General features: G+C 47.8%; 1 protein-coding gene across 2 annotated transcripts in view; it reads right to left on the bottom strand.

Annotated features, from left to right (window-relative positions):
- Positions 1-14107, bottom strand: part of UBE2U (ubiquitin conjugating enzyme E2 U) — a 76410-nt gene that overhangs the window by 47990 nt on the left and 14313 nt on the right. For both annotated transcript variants that reach the window (XM_089653391.1, XM_089653392.1), the window contains exons 4-6: positions 13115-13207; positions 4371-4468; positions 896-1022 (exon numbers count right to left, since the gene is read on the bottom strand). In XM_089653391.1, the coding sequence (XP_089509517.1) occupies positions 896-1022; positions 4371-4468; positions 13115-13207 (318 nt within the window). The remainder of the gene's footprint in view (positions 1-895; positions 1023-4370; positions 4469-13114; positions 13208-14107) is intronic.

Below are 14107 nucleotides of genomic sequence, written 5' to 3'. Positions count from 1 at the left end.
GTGCATGCCGGGTCCGGGGAGACCGGATACGGTGCATGCCGGGTCCGGCGAGACCGGATACGGTGCATGCCGGGTCCGGGGAGACCGGATACGGTGAATGCCGGGTCCGGGGAGACCGGATACGGTGAATGCCGGGTCCGGGGAGACCGGATACGGTGAATGCCGGGTCCGGGGAGACCGGATACGGTGAATGCCGGGTCCGGGGAGACCGGATACAGTGAATGCAGGGTCCGGGGAGACCAGATAAAGTGAATGCAGGGTCCGGGGAGACCAGATAAAGTGAATGCAGGGTCCGGGGAGACCAGATAAAGTGAATGCAGGGTCCGGGGAGACCAGATAAAGTGAATGCAGGGTCCGGGGAGACCAGATAAAGTGAATGCAGGGTCCGGGGAGACCAGATAAAGTGAATGCAGGGTCCGGGGAGACCAGATAAAGTGAATGCAGGGTCCGGGGAGACCAGATAAAGTGAATGCAAGGTTCTGGGAGACCAGATAAAGTGAATGCAAGGTTCTGGGAGACCAGATAAAGTGAATGCAAGATTCTGGGAGAGCAGATATAGTGAATGCAGAGTCCGGGGAGACCAGATATAGTGAATGCAGGGTTCTGGGAGAGCAGATATAGTGAATGCAGGGTCCGGGGAGACCAGATATAGTGAATGCAGAGTCCGGGCAGACCAGATATAGTGAATGCAGGGTCCTGGGTTTAGTAACACTTTAAAAAACAGACAGCAATGTACAAATAAAAAGCGATGCATCTGTATTAACCAATCACTAATTGTCCTGTGCAGGATTTAGCAGCATTAAAATGAATTCTGATTGGCTGCTCAGCATTACTGCAATTTATAATTGTCGCTTTGCCCCTTATGCAGTTCATTTAACAAGGTGGACAGACTTACCATCAATCTGTCTGCTGATCTTCACACAGTGTAGTACTGTCCGTCTGTACTCCTCTGGTCTGTTAAGCAGAGAGTCTGCAGCCTCCAAATGAACAACGTCCTCCATCACGGGATTGGAAAGAAGAGTCTGAAATACAAGGTAAAGAGATATATATCTATACAGACACATACTGTGCATATAATGATGACCATGACCAGGGGCGGACTGACAACTCATGGGGCCCCCGGGCAATAGGGGATCATGGGGCCCTGTCCTCGCCCACACCCAAAAAAGCCTATGAAAAAGCCAATGAAAGGTACCAGGGGCATCTCATGGGGCCCCCTACTGACCCCAGGCCCTCGGGCAGTGCCCAAGTGCTCGAATGGTCAGTCCGCCCCTGACCATGACATGAACAGAACATAGCTAGTAGCATTTAGTCACATCCAAATGTTATGTTGAAGATGTTTCACTGCTTATCCAAATGGCTTCCACTAGTTTTAATGAGTTGCCAGAACATACCCCAGGATGTAAAGCAGTGGTTGTCAATTTAGGAGAGTCCCAGCTGTGGGGTGTTGGGTTGCAATTAGTATTTAGTATAGGACAGGAGACTGTAAGACTTCAATATAATTAGAGGAGATGATTAGAGACTGTGGACATGCAACAGGTATGGTTGGAGAAGACACAGTGCAGGAGACAGTCAAAGTCTGTGGACATGCTACATGGGACTGCTGGAGATCTTGGACATTACAGCTTCTTTTCAAACAAATGGTCCCACTTCTGACTGCCAGGATCTGTAAAGGAACCCCCTACAAGTGCCAAAGGGCCACTTGTGGTCACTGGGAAGACTGCCCCTTACATTATTGATAAGTAGGAAGATGGCTTCTTACGTTAGTGATCAGTGGAAAGACTGTCCCATACATTGTCAATCAATGGAAAGAATGTCCTGTACATTTATGATCAGTGGAAATAATGTCCCACATATTAGTGATCAATGGAAATAATGTCCCACATATTAGTGATCAATGGAAATAATGTCCCATATATTAGTGATCAATGGAAATAATGTCCCTTAAATTGATGATCAGTGGAAAGAATGTCCCTTAAATTGGTGATCAATGGAAAGCATATCCCATACGTTTATGATCAGTGGAAAGAATGTCCCCTAAATTGACAATCGATGGAAAGAATGTCCCATACATGTATGATCAGTGAAAAGAATGTCCCATACATTGGTGATCAGTGGGAAGAATGCCCCTTAACATTGGTGATCAGTGGGAAGAATGTCCCTTAACATTGGTGATCAGTAGAAAGAATACCCCTTAACATTGGTGATCAGTGGGAAGAATACCCCTTAACATTGGTGATCAGTGGGAAGAATGCACCTTACATTGGTGATCAGTGGGAAGAATGTTCCTTACATTGGTGGTCAGTGGGAAGAATGCTCCTTACATTAGTGATCAGTGGGAAGAAAGCTCCTTACATTGGTGATCAGTGGGAAGAATGTTCCTTACATTGGTGGTCAGTGGGAAGAATGTTCCTTACATTGGTGGTCAGTGGGAAGAATGTCCCTTACATTGGTGGTCAGTGGGAAGAATGCCCCTTACATTGGTGATCAGTGAGAAGAATGTCCCTTACATTGGTGATCAGGGGGAAGAATGTTCCTTACATTGGTGATCAGGGGGAAGAATGCCCCTTACATTGGTGATCAGGGGGAAGAATGCTCCTTACATTGGTGATCAGTGAGAAGAATGTTCCTTACATTGGTGATCAGTGGGAAGAATGCTCCTTACATTGGTGATCAGGGGGAAGAATGTCCCTTACATTGGTGATCAGTGGGAAGAATGTTCCTTACATTGGTGATCAGTGGAAAGAATGCTCCTTACATTGGTGATCAGTGGGAAGAATGCTCTTTACATTGGTGATCAGTGGGAAGAATGTCCCTTACATTGGTGATCAGAGGGAAGAATGTCCCTTACATTGGTGATCAGTGGGAAGAATGCCCCTTACATTGGTGGTCAGTGAGAAGAATGCTCCTTACATTGGTGATCAGTGGGAAGAATGTCCCTTACATTGGTGGTCAGAGGGAAGAATGCCCCTTACATTGGTGGTCAGTGGGAAGAATGTTCCTTACATTGGTGATCAGTGGGAAGAATGTCCCTTACATTGGTGGTCAGAGGGAAGAATGTCCCTTACATTGGTGATCAGTGGGAAGAATGCCCCTTACATTGGTGATCAGTGGGAAGAATGCCCCTTACATTGGTGATCAGTGGGAAGAATGCCCCTTACATTGGTGATCAGTGGGAAGAATGCCCCTTACATTGGTGGTCAGTGGGAAGAATGTTCCTTACATTGGTGATCAGTGGGAAGAATGTCCCTTACATTGGTGGTCAGAGGGAAGAATGTCCCTTACATTGGTGATCAGTGGGAAGAATGCTCCTTACATTGGTGATCAGTGAGAAGAATGCTCCTTACATTGGTGATCAGTGGGAAGAATGCCCCTTACATTGGTGGTCAGTGGGAAGAATGTTCCTTACATTGGTGGTCAGTGGGAAGAATGCTCCTTACATTGGTGATCAGTGGGAAGAATGTTCCTTACATTGGTGATCAGTGGGAAGAATGCTCCTTACATTAGTGATCAGTGGGAAGAAAGCTCCTTACATTGGTGATCAGTGGGAAGAATGTTCCTTACATTGGTGGTCAGTGGGAAGAATGTTCCTTACATTGGTGGTCAGTGGGAAGAATGTCCCTTACATTGGTGGTCAGTGGGAAGAATGCCCCTTACATTGGTGATCAGTGAGAAGAATGTCCCTTACATTGGTGATCAGTGTGAAGAATGTTCCTTACATTGGTGATCAGGGGGAAGAATGCCCCTTACATTGGTGATCAGGGGGAAGAATGCTCTTTACATTGGTGATCAGTGAGAAGAATGTTCCTTACATTGGTGATCAGTGGGAAGAATGCTCCTTACATTGGTGATCAGTGGGAACAATGTCCCTTACATTGGTGATCAGTGGGAAGAATGCTCCTTACATTGGTGATCAGGGGGAAGAATGTCCCTTACATTGGTGATCAGTGGGAAGAATGTTCCTTACATTGGTGATCAGTGGGAAGAATGCTCCTTACATTGGTGATCAGTGGGAAGAATGCTCCTTACATTAGTGATCAGTGGGAAGAAAGCTCCTTACATTGGTGATCAGTGGGAAGAATGTTCCTTACATTGGTGGTCAGTGGGAAGAATGTTCCTTACATTGGTGGTCAGTGGGAAGAATGTCCCTTACATTGGTGATCAGTGGGAAGAATGCTCCTTACATTGGTGATCAGTGAGAAGAATGCTCCTTACATTGGTGATCAGTGGGAAGAATGCCCCTTACATTGGTGGTCAGTGGGAAGAATGTCCCTTACATTGGTGGTCAGTGGGAAGAATGTTCCTTACATTGGTGGTCAGTGGGAAGAATGTTCCTTACATTGGTGATCAGTGGGAAGAATGTCGCATACCTGGATAGCCAGCAGTACATAACTCATCGTGTAACGCGGGTTCCAGTCCGATGGCTTGTCCAGGAAATCGACGCAAGGCTTTCCAGTCCTTGGTTCAACTGTTGGTATTAAAGACATTTCAAACCTCTTTGAAAACTTATTTTTATGAAAGAATTGAACATAAAAAGCATTCTAAAATGATAGGAACAACATGAAGCAACGTCAATAGAAGTAGACATAATGAAGTCAAAAGTTTGGCATGTTGAATATATAACAAAAATGAAAGGCAAACAGTAAATACACAAAGGAAATTCATACATTGGAGCTATTTTACTTATCAAAAGATTTCTATTGCTGACTATCCAGTTCAGAGATTTACACAGCTCTGCTGTACAGCTAACCTGAGGACTTGTTTTTTCTTTACTACGGTTAAGTAAAGTAAGTTTTGTTCCTGCCCCAGCCTGTGATTGGGCAGTAAATGAGAGGCAGTATATTGATGAGCTTGTCTCTCTGTCTCCTCCTATCAGCATGCTCCTTGTCAACAAATGGCCACAGCAGCAAAACTGATTGGCTCTGTGTGCTGCTTCTCCCTCTCCCTATCCAAGCTCTGCTGTTTAGCTTTAACCACCTCTTGACCGCACTATAGCCAAATGACGGCTACAGCACAATCGTCCAGTTCTAGGAGGGCGTCATATGCCCCCCCCCCCCCCCCCTGTGCCTTCAGCGGCACCTGGCGCTCTCTGTGATCGCTGTGTCCTTTGGAAACAGCAGATCTTATGGCACGGTAAAAGGCCAATCACAGCTGATCACCATGTAAATACACTTACCGGTTATCGGCAGCACTTTCCTCACGTTGTCACAGCTTGAAGAAAGTACTGCCAATAACCGGCAACTGTCAAAGCAGACATCTGCACTGATTATCAGTACAATCCCAAAAGATCCCAGCAGTGCCCAACAGTGCGGCCCATCACTGCCCATCAGTGCTGCCAATCACTGCCCATCAGTGCTGCCAATCTGTGCTCATCAGTGCAGCCCCAAAAGTGCCCATCAGTGCCCAACAGTGCTGCCCATCAGTGCCCAACAGTGCTATCAGTGCCCATCATTGCTGCATAACAGTGCTGCCTCTTCAGTGCTTCCTATCAGTGCCCATTGGTACTATCTATCAGTGCCCATCATTGCCGCATAACAGTGCTGCCTCATCAGTGAACATTAGTGCTTCCTATCAGTGCACATTGGTGCTCTTTATCAGTGCCAATCATTGCCGCATATCTGAGCTGCCTCATCAGTTCACATCAGTGCCCATTGGTGCTATCAGTGCCCATCATTGCTGCATATCAGTGCTGCCTCTTCAGTGCTTCCTATCAGTGCCCATTAGTGCTATCTATCAGTGCCCATCATTGCCGCGTATCCGTGCTGCCTCATCAGTGAACATCAGTGCTTCCTATCAGTGCACATTGGTGCTGTTTATCAGTGCCAATCATTGCCGCATATCTGAGCTGCCTCATCAGTGCACATCAGTGCCCATTGGTGCAATCTATCAGTGCCCATCATTGCTGCATATCAGTGCTGCCTCGTCAGTGCTTCCTATCAGTTTCAATTGGTGCTATCTATCAGTGCCCATCATTGCCGCATATCAGTGCTGCCTCATCAGTGCTTCCTATCAGTGCCCATTGGTGCTGCCTATCAGTGCAGCCTCATCAACGCACATCAGTGAAGTAGAAAAGTTACGAGTTTGCAAAATTTTATCAGCATACCAAGACATTTTGGACAACTTCATGCTCCCAACTTTGTGGGAAGAGTTTGGGGATGACCCCTTCCTGTTCCAACATGACGGCGCACCAGTGCACAAAGCAATGTCCATAAAGATATGGAGGAGTCCTGACCTCAACCCCATAGAACACCTTTGAGATGAATTAGAGCAGAGACTGCGAGCCAGGCCTCCTCCCCCGACATCAGTGCCTGACCTGACAAATGTGCTTCTGGAGGAATGGTCCAACCTTCCCATAGACACCCTCCTAAACCTTGTGGACGGCCTTCCCAGAAGAGTTGAAGCTGTTATAGCTGCAAAGGGCGGGGCCAACTCAATATTGAATCCTACGGACTAAGACTGGGGGGCCATTAAAGGTCATGTGTGTGGAAAGGCAGGCGGCCCAATACTTTAGGCAATATAGTGTATATTCTGCTGATGGGAAAAGGTATTTAGAAGTTTATATTTACTAAAATAATTGCATTTCCATGTTCTGTGTACTGTGGGAGACTGGATATAGTGAATGCAGGGTCCGGGGAGACCAGATATGGTGAATGCAGGGTCCGAGAAGAACGGATATAGTGAATGCAGGGTCCGGGGAGACCGGATATAGTGAATGCAGGGTCCGGGGAGGCCAGATATAGTGAATGCAGAGTCAGGGGAGAACGGATATAGTGAATGCAGGGTCCGGGGAGACCGGATATAGTGAATGCAGGGTCCGGGGAGGCCAGATATAGTGAATGCAGAGTCAGGGGAGAGCGGATATAGTGAATGCAGGGTCCGGGGAGAGCAGATATAGTGAATGCAGGGTCCGGGGAGACGAGATACAGTGAATGCCGGGTCCGGGGAGACCAGATATAGTGATTGCAGGGACCGGGGAGACCAGATATAGTGAATGCTGGGTCCAAGGAGACCAGATATAGTGAATGCTGGGTCCAGGAAGAGCGGATAAAGTGAATGCAGGGTCCTGCGAGAGCACATAAAGTGAATGCAGGGTCCTGCGAGACCAGATATAGTGAATGCAGGGTCTGGAGAGACCAGATATAGAGAATGCAGGGTTTGAGGGACCAGATATAGTGCATGCAGGGTCCGGGGAGACCGGATATAGTGAATTCAGGGTCCAGGGAGAGCGGATATAGTGAATGCGGGGTCCAGGGAGAGCGGATATAGTGAATGCAGGGTCCTGGGAGAGCGGATATAGTGAATGCAGGGTCCGGGGAGAGCGGATATAGTGAATGCAGGGTCCGAGGAGAGCGGATATAGTGAATGCAGGGTCCGAGGAGAGCGGATATAGTGAATGCACGGTCCGGGGAGACCGGATATAGTGAATCCAGGGTCCCGGGAGACCGGATATAGTGAATGCAGGGTCCGGGGAGAGCGGATATAGTGAACACAGGGTCCGGGGAGAGCGGATATAGTGAACGCGGGGGTCCGGGAAGACCGGATATAGTGAACGCGGGGTCCGGTGAGACCGGATATAGTGAGTGCGGGGTCCGGGGAAAGCGGATATAGTGAATGCGGGGTCCGGGGAGAGCGGATATAGTGAATGCAGGGTCCGGGGAGACCAGATATAGTGAATGCAGGGTCCGGGGAGACCAGATATAGTGAATGCAGGGTCTGTGGAGACCAGACATAGTGAATGCAGAGCCCTAGGAGACCAGCTATAGTGAATGCAGGGTCTGGGGAGACCAGATATAGTGAATGCAGGGTCCGGGGAGAGCAGATATAGTGAATGCAGGGTCCGGGGAGAGCAGATATAGTGAATGCAGGGTCCGGGGAGACCGGATATAGTAAATGCAGGGTCCTGGGAGACCGGATATAGAGAATGCAGGGTCTGGGGAGACCAGATATAGTGAATGCAGGGTCTGGGGAGACCAGATATAGTGAATGTAGGGTCCGGGGAGACCAGATATAGTGAATGCAGGGTCCGGGGAGACCAGATATAGTGAATGCAGGGTCCAGGGAGACCAGATATAGTGAATGCGGGGTCCGGGGAGACCAGATATAGAGAATGCAGGGTCTGGGAAGACCGGATATAGTGAATGCAGGGTCCGGGGAGACCAGATATAGTGAATGCAGGGTCCGAGAGACCAGATATAGTGAATGCGGGGTCCGGGGAGACCAGATATAGTGAATGCAGGGTCCTGGGAGACCAGATATAGTGAATTCAGGGTCCTGGGAGACCAGATATAGTGAATGCAGGGTCCGGGGAGACCAGATATAGTGAATGCGGGGTCCGGGGAGAGCGGATATAGTGTATGCAGGGTCTGGGGAGACCAGATATAGTGTATGCAGGGTCCGGGGAGACCAGATATAGTGAATGCGGGGTCCGGGGAGACCAGATATAGTGAATGCGGGGTCCGGGGAGACCAGATATAGAGAATGCAGGGTCTGGGGAGACCGGATATAGTGAATGCAGGGTCCGGGGAGACCAGATATAGTGAATGCAGGGTCCGGGGAGACCAGATATAGTGAATGCAGGGTCCTGGGAGACCAGATATAGTGAATTCAGGGTCCTGGGAGACCGGATATAGAGAATGCAGGGTCCGGGGAGACCAGATATAGTGTATGCAGGGTCTGGGGAGACCAGATATAGTGAATGCAGGGTCCGGGGAGACCAGATATAGTGAATGCAGGGTCTGGGGAGACCAGATATAGTGAATGCAGGGTCTGGGGAGACCAGATATAGTGAATGCAGGGTCAGGGGAGGCCAGATATAGTGAATGCCAGGTCCGGGGAGACCAGATATAGTGAATGCAGGGTCCGGGGAGACCAGATATAGTGAATGCAGGGTCTGGGGAGACCGGATATAGTGAATGCAGGGTCCAGGGAGACCAGATATAGTGAATGCAGGTTCCGGGGAGACCAGATATAGTGAATGCAGGGTCCGGAGAGACCAGATATAGTGAATGCAGGGTCATGGGTTTAGTAACACTTTAAATACCACCAAAAATGGTCTCAAATAAAGGATACCAATTTCATATGGGTATAATGTCGCATGACCGCGCAATTGTTATTCAAAGTGCAACAGCGCTGAAAGCTGAAAGTTAATCTGGGCAGAACGTTGGTGAAAGTGCCCGGTATTGAAGTGGTTAAAATAAAAAAAGTTGGACATACCCTTTAATCGCAGAGGCTCCAGAGCACACTTCTGGCTGGGGATATTTCCCCTCCATGTTCCATTCAACAGGAACTGTCAGATATTACTCAGCGTCCCTTACGGCGGTTGTAAATAATATCGCAATGTATATTTGTCTTTGACAAATTAGGTTTCGCTGTCCAAACAAGTATGAAGTATGACAGATTGGAATTCCCACCAGAGAGGTGAGCTAATAGGGTCTGGGAGCCTGATAAGGACAGCTGCTGGAAGCGGGACAAGTCTAACAGCCCGTAGTGCGCATGCGCAGCCATCACAGAGAAATCCTGCTAAGCACTAATTGGTTGTTAAATGGTTACATGACATTGTAAAAAAAACAAAACTACAGTCTCTGTAAAAAGAGTCAAGCTTTATGCGTCTTTCTGCCAGGTACATGTGCCTGAAATGTATTTCCACTTCTGCAGCCAAGTTGGGATGATGCCTACTTTATATTTCTTACATGTTTCCATTCACATAGCAGAACTTTAAAAAATATTGAAATATTGAAACTTACTATTTTAATTGCTTAATATTGGCCTAAAAGGTCTACCTAGCTTTCCATCCTATGTAATAAAAAGAAAACTTTTACCCCCCCCCCCCCTTACCTGTATAGCCAAGCTATGCAAAAAAAAAAAAAGGGGATCTGCTGCAGCACACCTAATCCAGTGCTACCATCTTCTGGCATCATCGGGGGGGGGGGGGTCAGCTGTCTCTTCTGGGTTTTGCAGTGGCCCTATGACATGCACGCCCTGTGCCAAGTCAGCAGTGGACTGTCTGAGAGCCAGCCCCCCTGATTACACAAAAAAAAAAAAAAAACAGTTTTGAGTGGATTAGGCTTTTAAGCTGCTTAAAGGAGAAAATAACTCCATTCAAGTGTTTCCTGCAGTGCCCTGGTGCCCAACCTGTATCCCAGGGGCCAAATGCAGCCCTTCAACACTTTCTGTGTGGCCCTCTGGGCCCCTGCAGACACCAATCTGTGTTTCCCTACTGTCCTGTTATTGCAGTGACCTCTAGCAGTCTCATCTAATAAGTCTCCTGAAACATGTCCCCAGCCTCTAACAACATGTCTCCCGTCTCTGACCTTCTTCCGTACCACATCAGCAGTCACTGACCATCTTCTGTACCATGTCAGTAGTCACTGATCATCTCCCGTACCACGTCAGCAGTCTCTGACCATCTCCTGTACCATGTCCGCAGTCACTGATCATCTCTTGTACCATGTCCGCAGTCTCTGACCATCTCCCGTACCACATCAGCAGTCTCTGACCATCTCCCGTACCACATCAGCAGTCTCTGACCATCTCCCGTACCACATCAGCAGTCTCTGATCATCTCTGACTGTCTCTGACCACCGGGCAGCACAGTGGCTAAATGGTTAGCACCTCAGCCTGACAGTAATAGGGTCACTGGTTTGAATCCCAGCCATGGCACCACCTGCCTGGAGTTTGCATGTTCTCCCTGTGCCTGCGTGGGTTTCCTCCGGGTACTCCGGTTTCCTTCCACAATCCAAAGACATGCTGGTAGGTGAATTGGATCCTGTCTAAATTGTCCCTAGTATGTGTATGAATGTGAGTTAGGGACCTTAGATTGTACGCCCCTTGAGGGTTAGGGACTGATGTGAATGTACAATATATATGTAAAGTGCTGTGAAAATTGTCGGCGCTATATAAGTACCTGAAATAAATAAATAAATCTCCTGTACCATGTCCGCAGTCTCTGACCATCTTCCGTACCACGTCCGCAGTCTCTGACCATCTTCCGTACCACGTCCGCAGTCTCTGATCATCTCCTGTAACATGTCTGATCTCTGACCATCTCCTCTACCATCCCTGCAGTCTCTTGACTATCTCTTGTATCATGTCTGCAGTCCCTGACCATCTCCTGTACCATGTCTGCAGTCTCTGACCATCTTCCGTACCACGTCCACAGTCTCTGACCATCTCCTGTACCACGTCCGCAGTCTCTGACCATCTCCCGTACAACGTCCGCAGTCTCTGACCATCTTCCGTACCACGTCCACAGTCTCTGACCATCTCCTGTACCACGTCCACAGTCTCTGACCATCTCCTGTACCACGTCCACAGTCTCTGACCATCTCCCGTACCACGTCCGCAGTCTCTGACCATCTCCCATACAACGTCCGCAGTCTCTGACCATCTCCTGTTATAGTGTTTACAAATGGCAGTATATATACTGGGCTTTTTTTTTCATACTAGTAACGGCGGCAATCAGTGACTTATAGTGGGACTGTGGCAGACATTCTGACACTGGTGGGGAACTGACATCCCCAGTGACACCAATACAGTGATCAGTGCTAATAAAAAGCACTGACACTGTACTAATGGCATTGGGCAAGAAGAGGTTAACATGTGGGGCGATCAAAGGGTTAACTGTGTGCCGTTTTACAATATGTGCTGTGTTTGTGCTTCACTGTAAGCACACTGCTTTGTATGGCTGTGCTGTGCAGAGCCATGCAAAGCAGTATGCCGGAGCTGTCAGGCGAGAGAACTGTTTTGTTTACGAACAGTTCTCCCCCCCCGTTGGAGATCCTCGGCAATCACTGGGCGCCGGCGAGTAATCACCAGCTGGGACCTGGTGATTGACAGCCACGATTGCGAAAGGTGGCGCGGGTAGAGTGCTAGTGCCATCTACCCGGTAGTGCAAAGTCACGTATATATATACGTGATTTTGCGCACAGCTGCTGAACCGGATAACAACACTAAGCCTGGGTTCACATATATGCGGTGCGGTACATCGCATGTGATTCGCACAGGAACCGCACCGCGTTCCTGTGCGAATCACATGCGATTTGTGTGCGGTGCAATCGGAGTCGTACATTTTGTATGGCTCTAATCGTACCACACCCACACCAAAAATGTGCAGGACCCTTCTTTTGGTCCGCACTAGAATCGGATTGCATGGGTATTCACACCTATGCGATCCGATTCTGCACATCGCACCACGTTTTGCGGATCGCATTCGGGGTGTTGTTAACATACACACCCGCAGCGGTTCGCATGAACGGGGTGCGATTCTGATGCGGTGCGGAATTTGCACAGAAAACGCTGAGAATTCCACATGAGCAGTGACCTGCAAGAGGAAGACAAAAAGAAGAGGAAGAAGGAAGAAGAAGAAGAAGGAAGAAGAAGAAGAATGAAGAAGAAGAAGAAAGAAGAAGAAGAAAGAAGGAAGAAGGAAGAAGAAAGAAGAAGAAGAAAGAAGGAAGAAGGAAGAAGAAAGAAGAAGAAGAAGAAGAAGAAGAAAGAAGGAAGCATGAAGAAGAAGAAAGAAGGAAGAAGGAAGAAGAAGAAGAGGAAGAAGGAAGAAGAAGAAGAGGAAGAAGAATAAGAAGAGGAAGAATAAGAGGATGAAGAAGAAGAAGAGGATGAAGAAGAGGAAGAATTCCAGTCCGGCAAAAAGTGTCCCTGCAGAAAGCGCCGCTATTTCTTTGACAGTTCTTTGACATTTATAGCGGCTGCAACAATGTATCTATTTGTATCCAAATAAAAACATCTGTATCCGAAATGGATACAAATAGACACATTGTTGCAACCGCAAGACTTTTTCATGTCAAATATAATAGTGGAGCTCTCTGCAGGGACACTTTTTGCTGGCTGTAGACGGGATGAAAATCGGCCAATTGATTTTTCGTTTTTTTTAAAGAAAAATCGACCGGTTTTCTCCCCATCTATGGCCTGCATAACAGAGTGAAATCGGCCAATTATTCTTAGGTCCGACATTCGGATGAAAAATCGGTTGAATTTCGACCCATGTATGGCCGGCATAAGGCCTTCACAGAACTGAAGGGAGCTTAGAGCAGCATTTCCTCCAGGAGAACCAAGCATCTCAACCCTTCTATGGATCTACCATTTATGACGTTCTTACCATTGGGGTGAAATGGAATAGTGTTGAATGTTACAGCCGGGGGGACGTCGTTGTATTCTTCTGTGTATGACAAGGAGACCTGGAGCACAGCCCCTGGGAACGGACAGAAAATAGGAGATTTGCAGTTAGATTCTTGGTAAGGCATCACAGTGGCGGCCCATCCGGCAGTTTTCATCCGGCGCTTCGCTGCTCTGGTCTGTTTGCTGGTCGGATTATTATTATTATACAGGATTTATATCGCGCCGACAGTTTGTTCAGCGCTGTACAAAATGAAGGGAGACATTACAGTTACAATACAATTTGGTACAAGAGGAAACAGAGGGCCCGGCTCGTCAGAGCTTACAATCTAGGAGGAAGGGCTGAGTGATACAAAAGGTAATAGCTGTGGGGGGGATGGGCTCATGGAGGAAATAAATGGCAGTTTACTAGGTAGAAGCAGGATAGACTTCTTTAAAAAGAAAGGTTTTCAGGGATCGTTTAAAGGTGGATAGATTAGGAGACAGCCGGACAGATTGGGGTAGAGAGTTCCATGGGATGGGAGAAGCTCGGGAGAAGTCCTGGAGGTGAGCATGGGAGGAGCTGACATGGGAACTAGAGAGCAGAAGGGAGCGGTTTGGTTGATATTTTGAGACCAGGTTGGTGATGTAGTAAAGTTGTGGATTATCAGCTCAGTGGATCGTCCTCTGAACAACGATCGTTCACAGGAGTCCAGAGCTGGATTTTTTTTAGCTCTGTGTGAAGAGGAAGAGAACATCACATTGTTTTTTATGTGATGGTCATGATGCAAAGCTGTTTTTCCTCCACATAAAAATCCACTGACAGAATTTTTGCTGACTTTCCTCTGAAGCCGGCACTGAATACTCATCACATCATGGGGCTCCATGCACACGGTGGGGGGGGGGGGGGGGATTTTGATAACGCTGGTGACGTTAGCCATGTAAAGTCATGTTAAAAACGTGAGTTTTTCAGCTTTTTTTAGTGTTTTTGCATTAG

Source organism: Staurois parvus, unplaced genomic scaffold, assembly GCF_062004578.1.
Source record: "Staurois parvus isolate SC_StPar_1 unplaced genomic scaffold, SC_StPar_1.0 ptg000709l, whole genome shotgun sequence".
NCBI classification, from domain to species: Eukaryota; Metazoa; Chordata; class Amphibia; order Anura; family Ranidae; genus Staurois; species Staurois parvus.
This window is presented reverse-complemented; position numbering and strand designations above follow the sequence as displayed.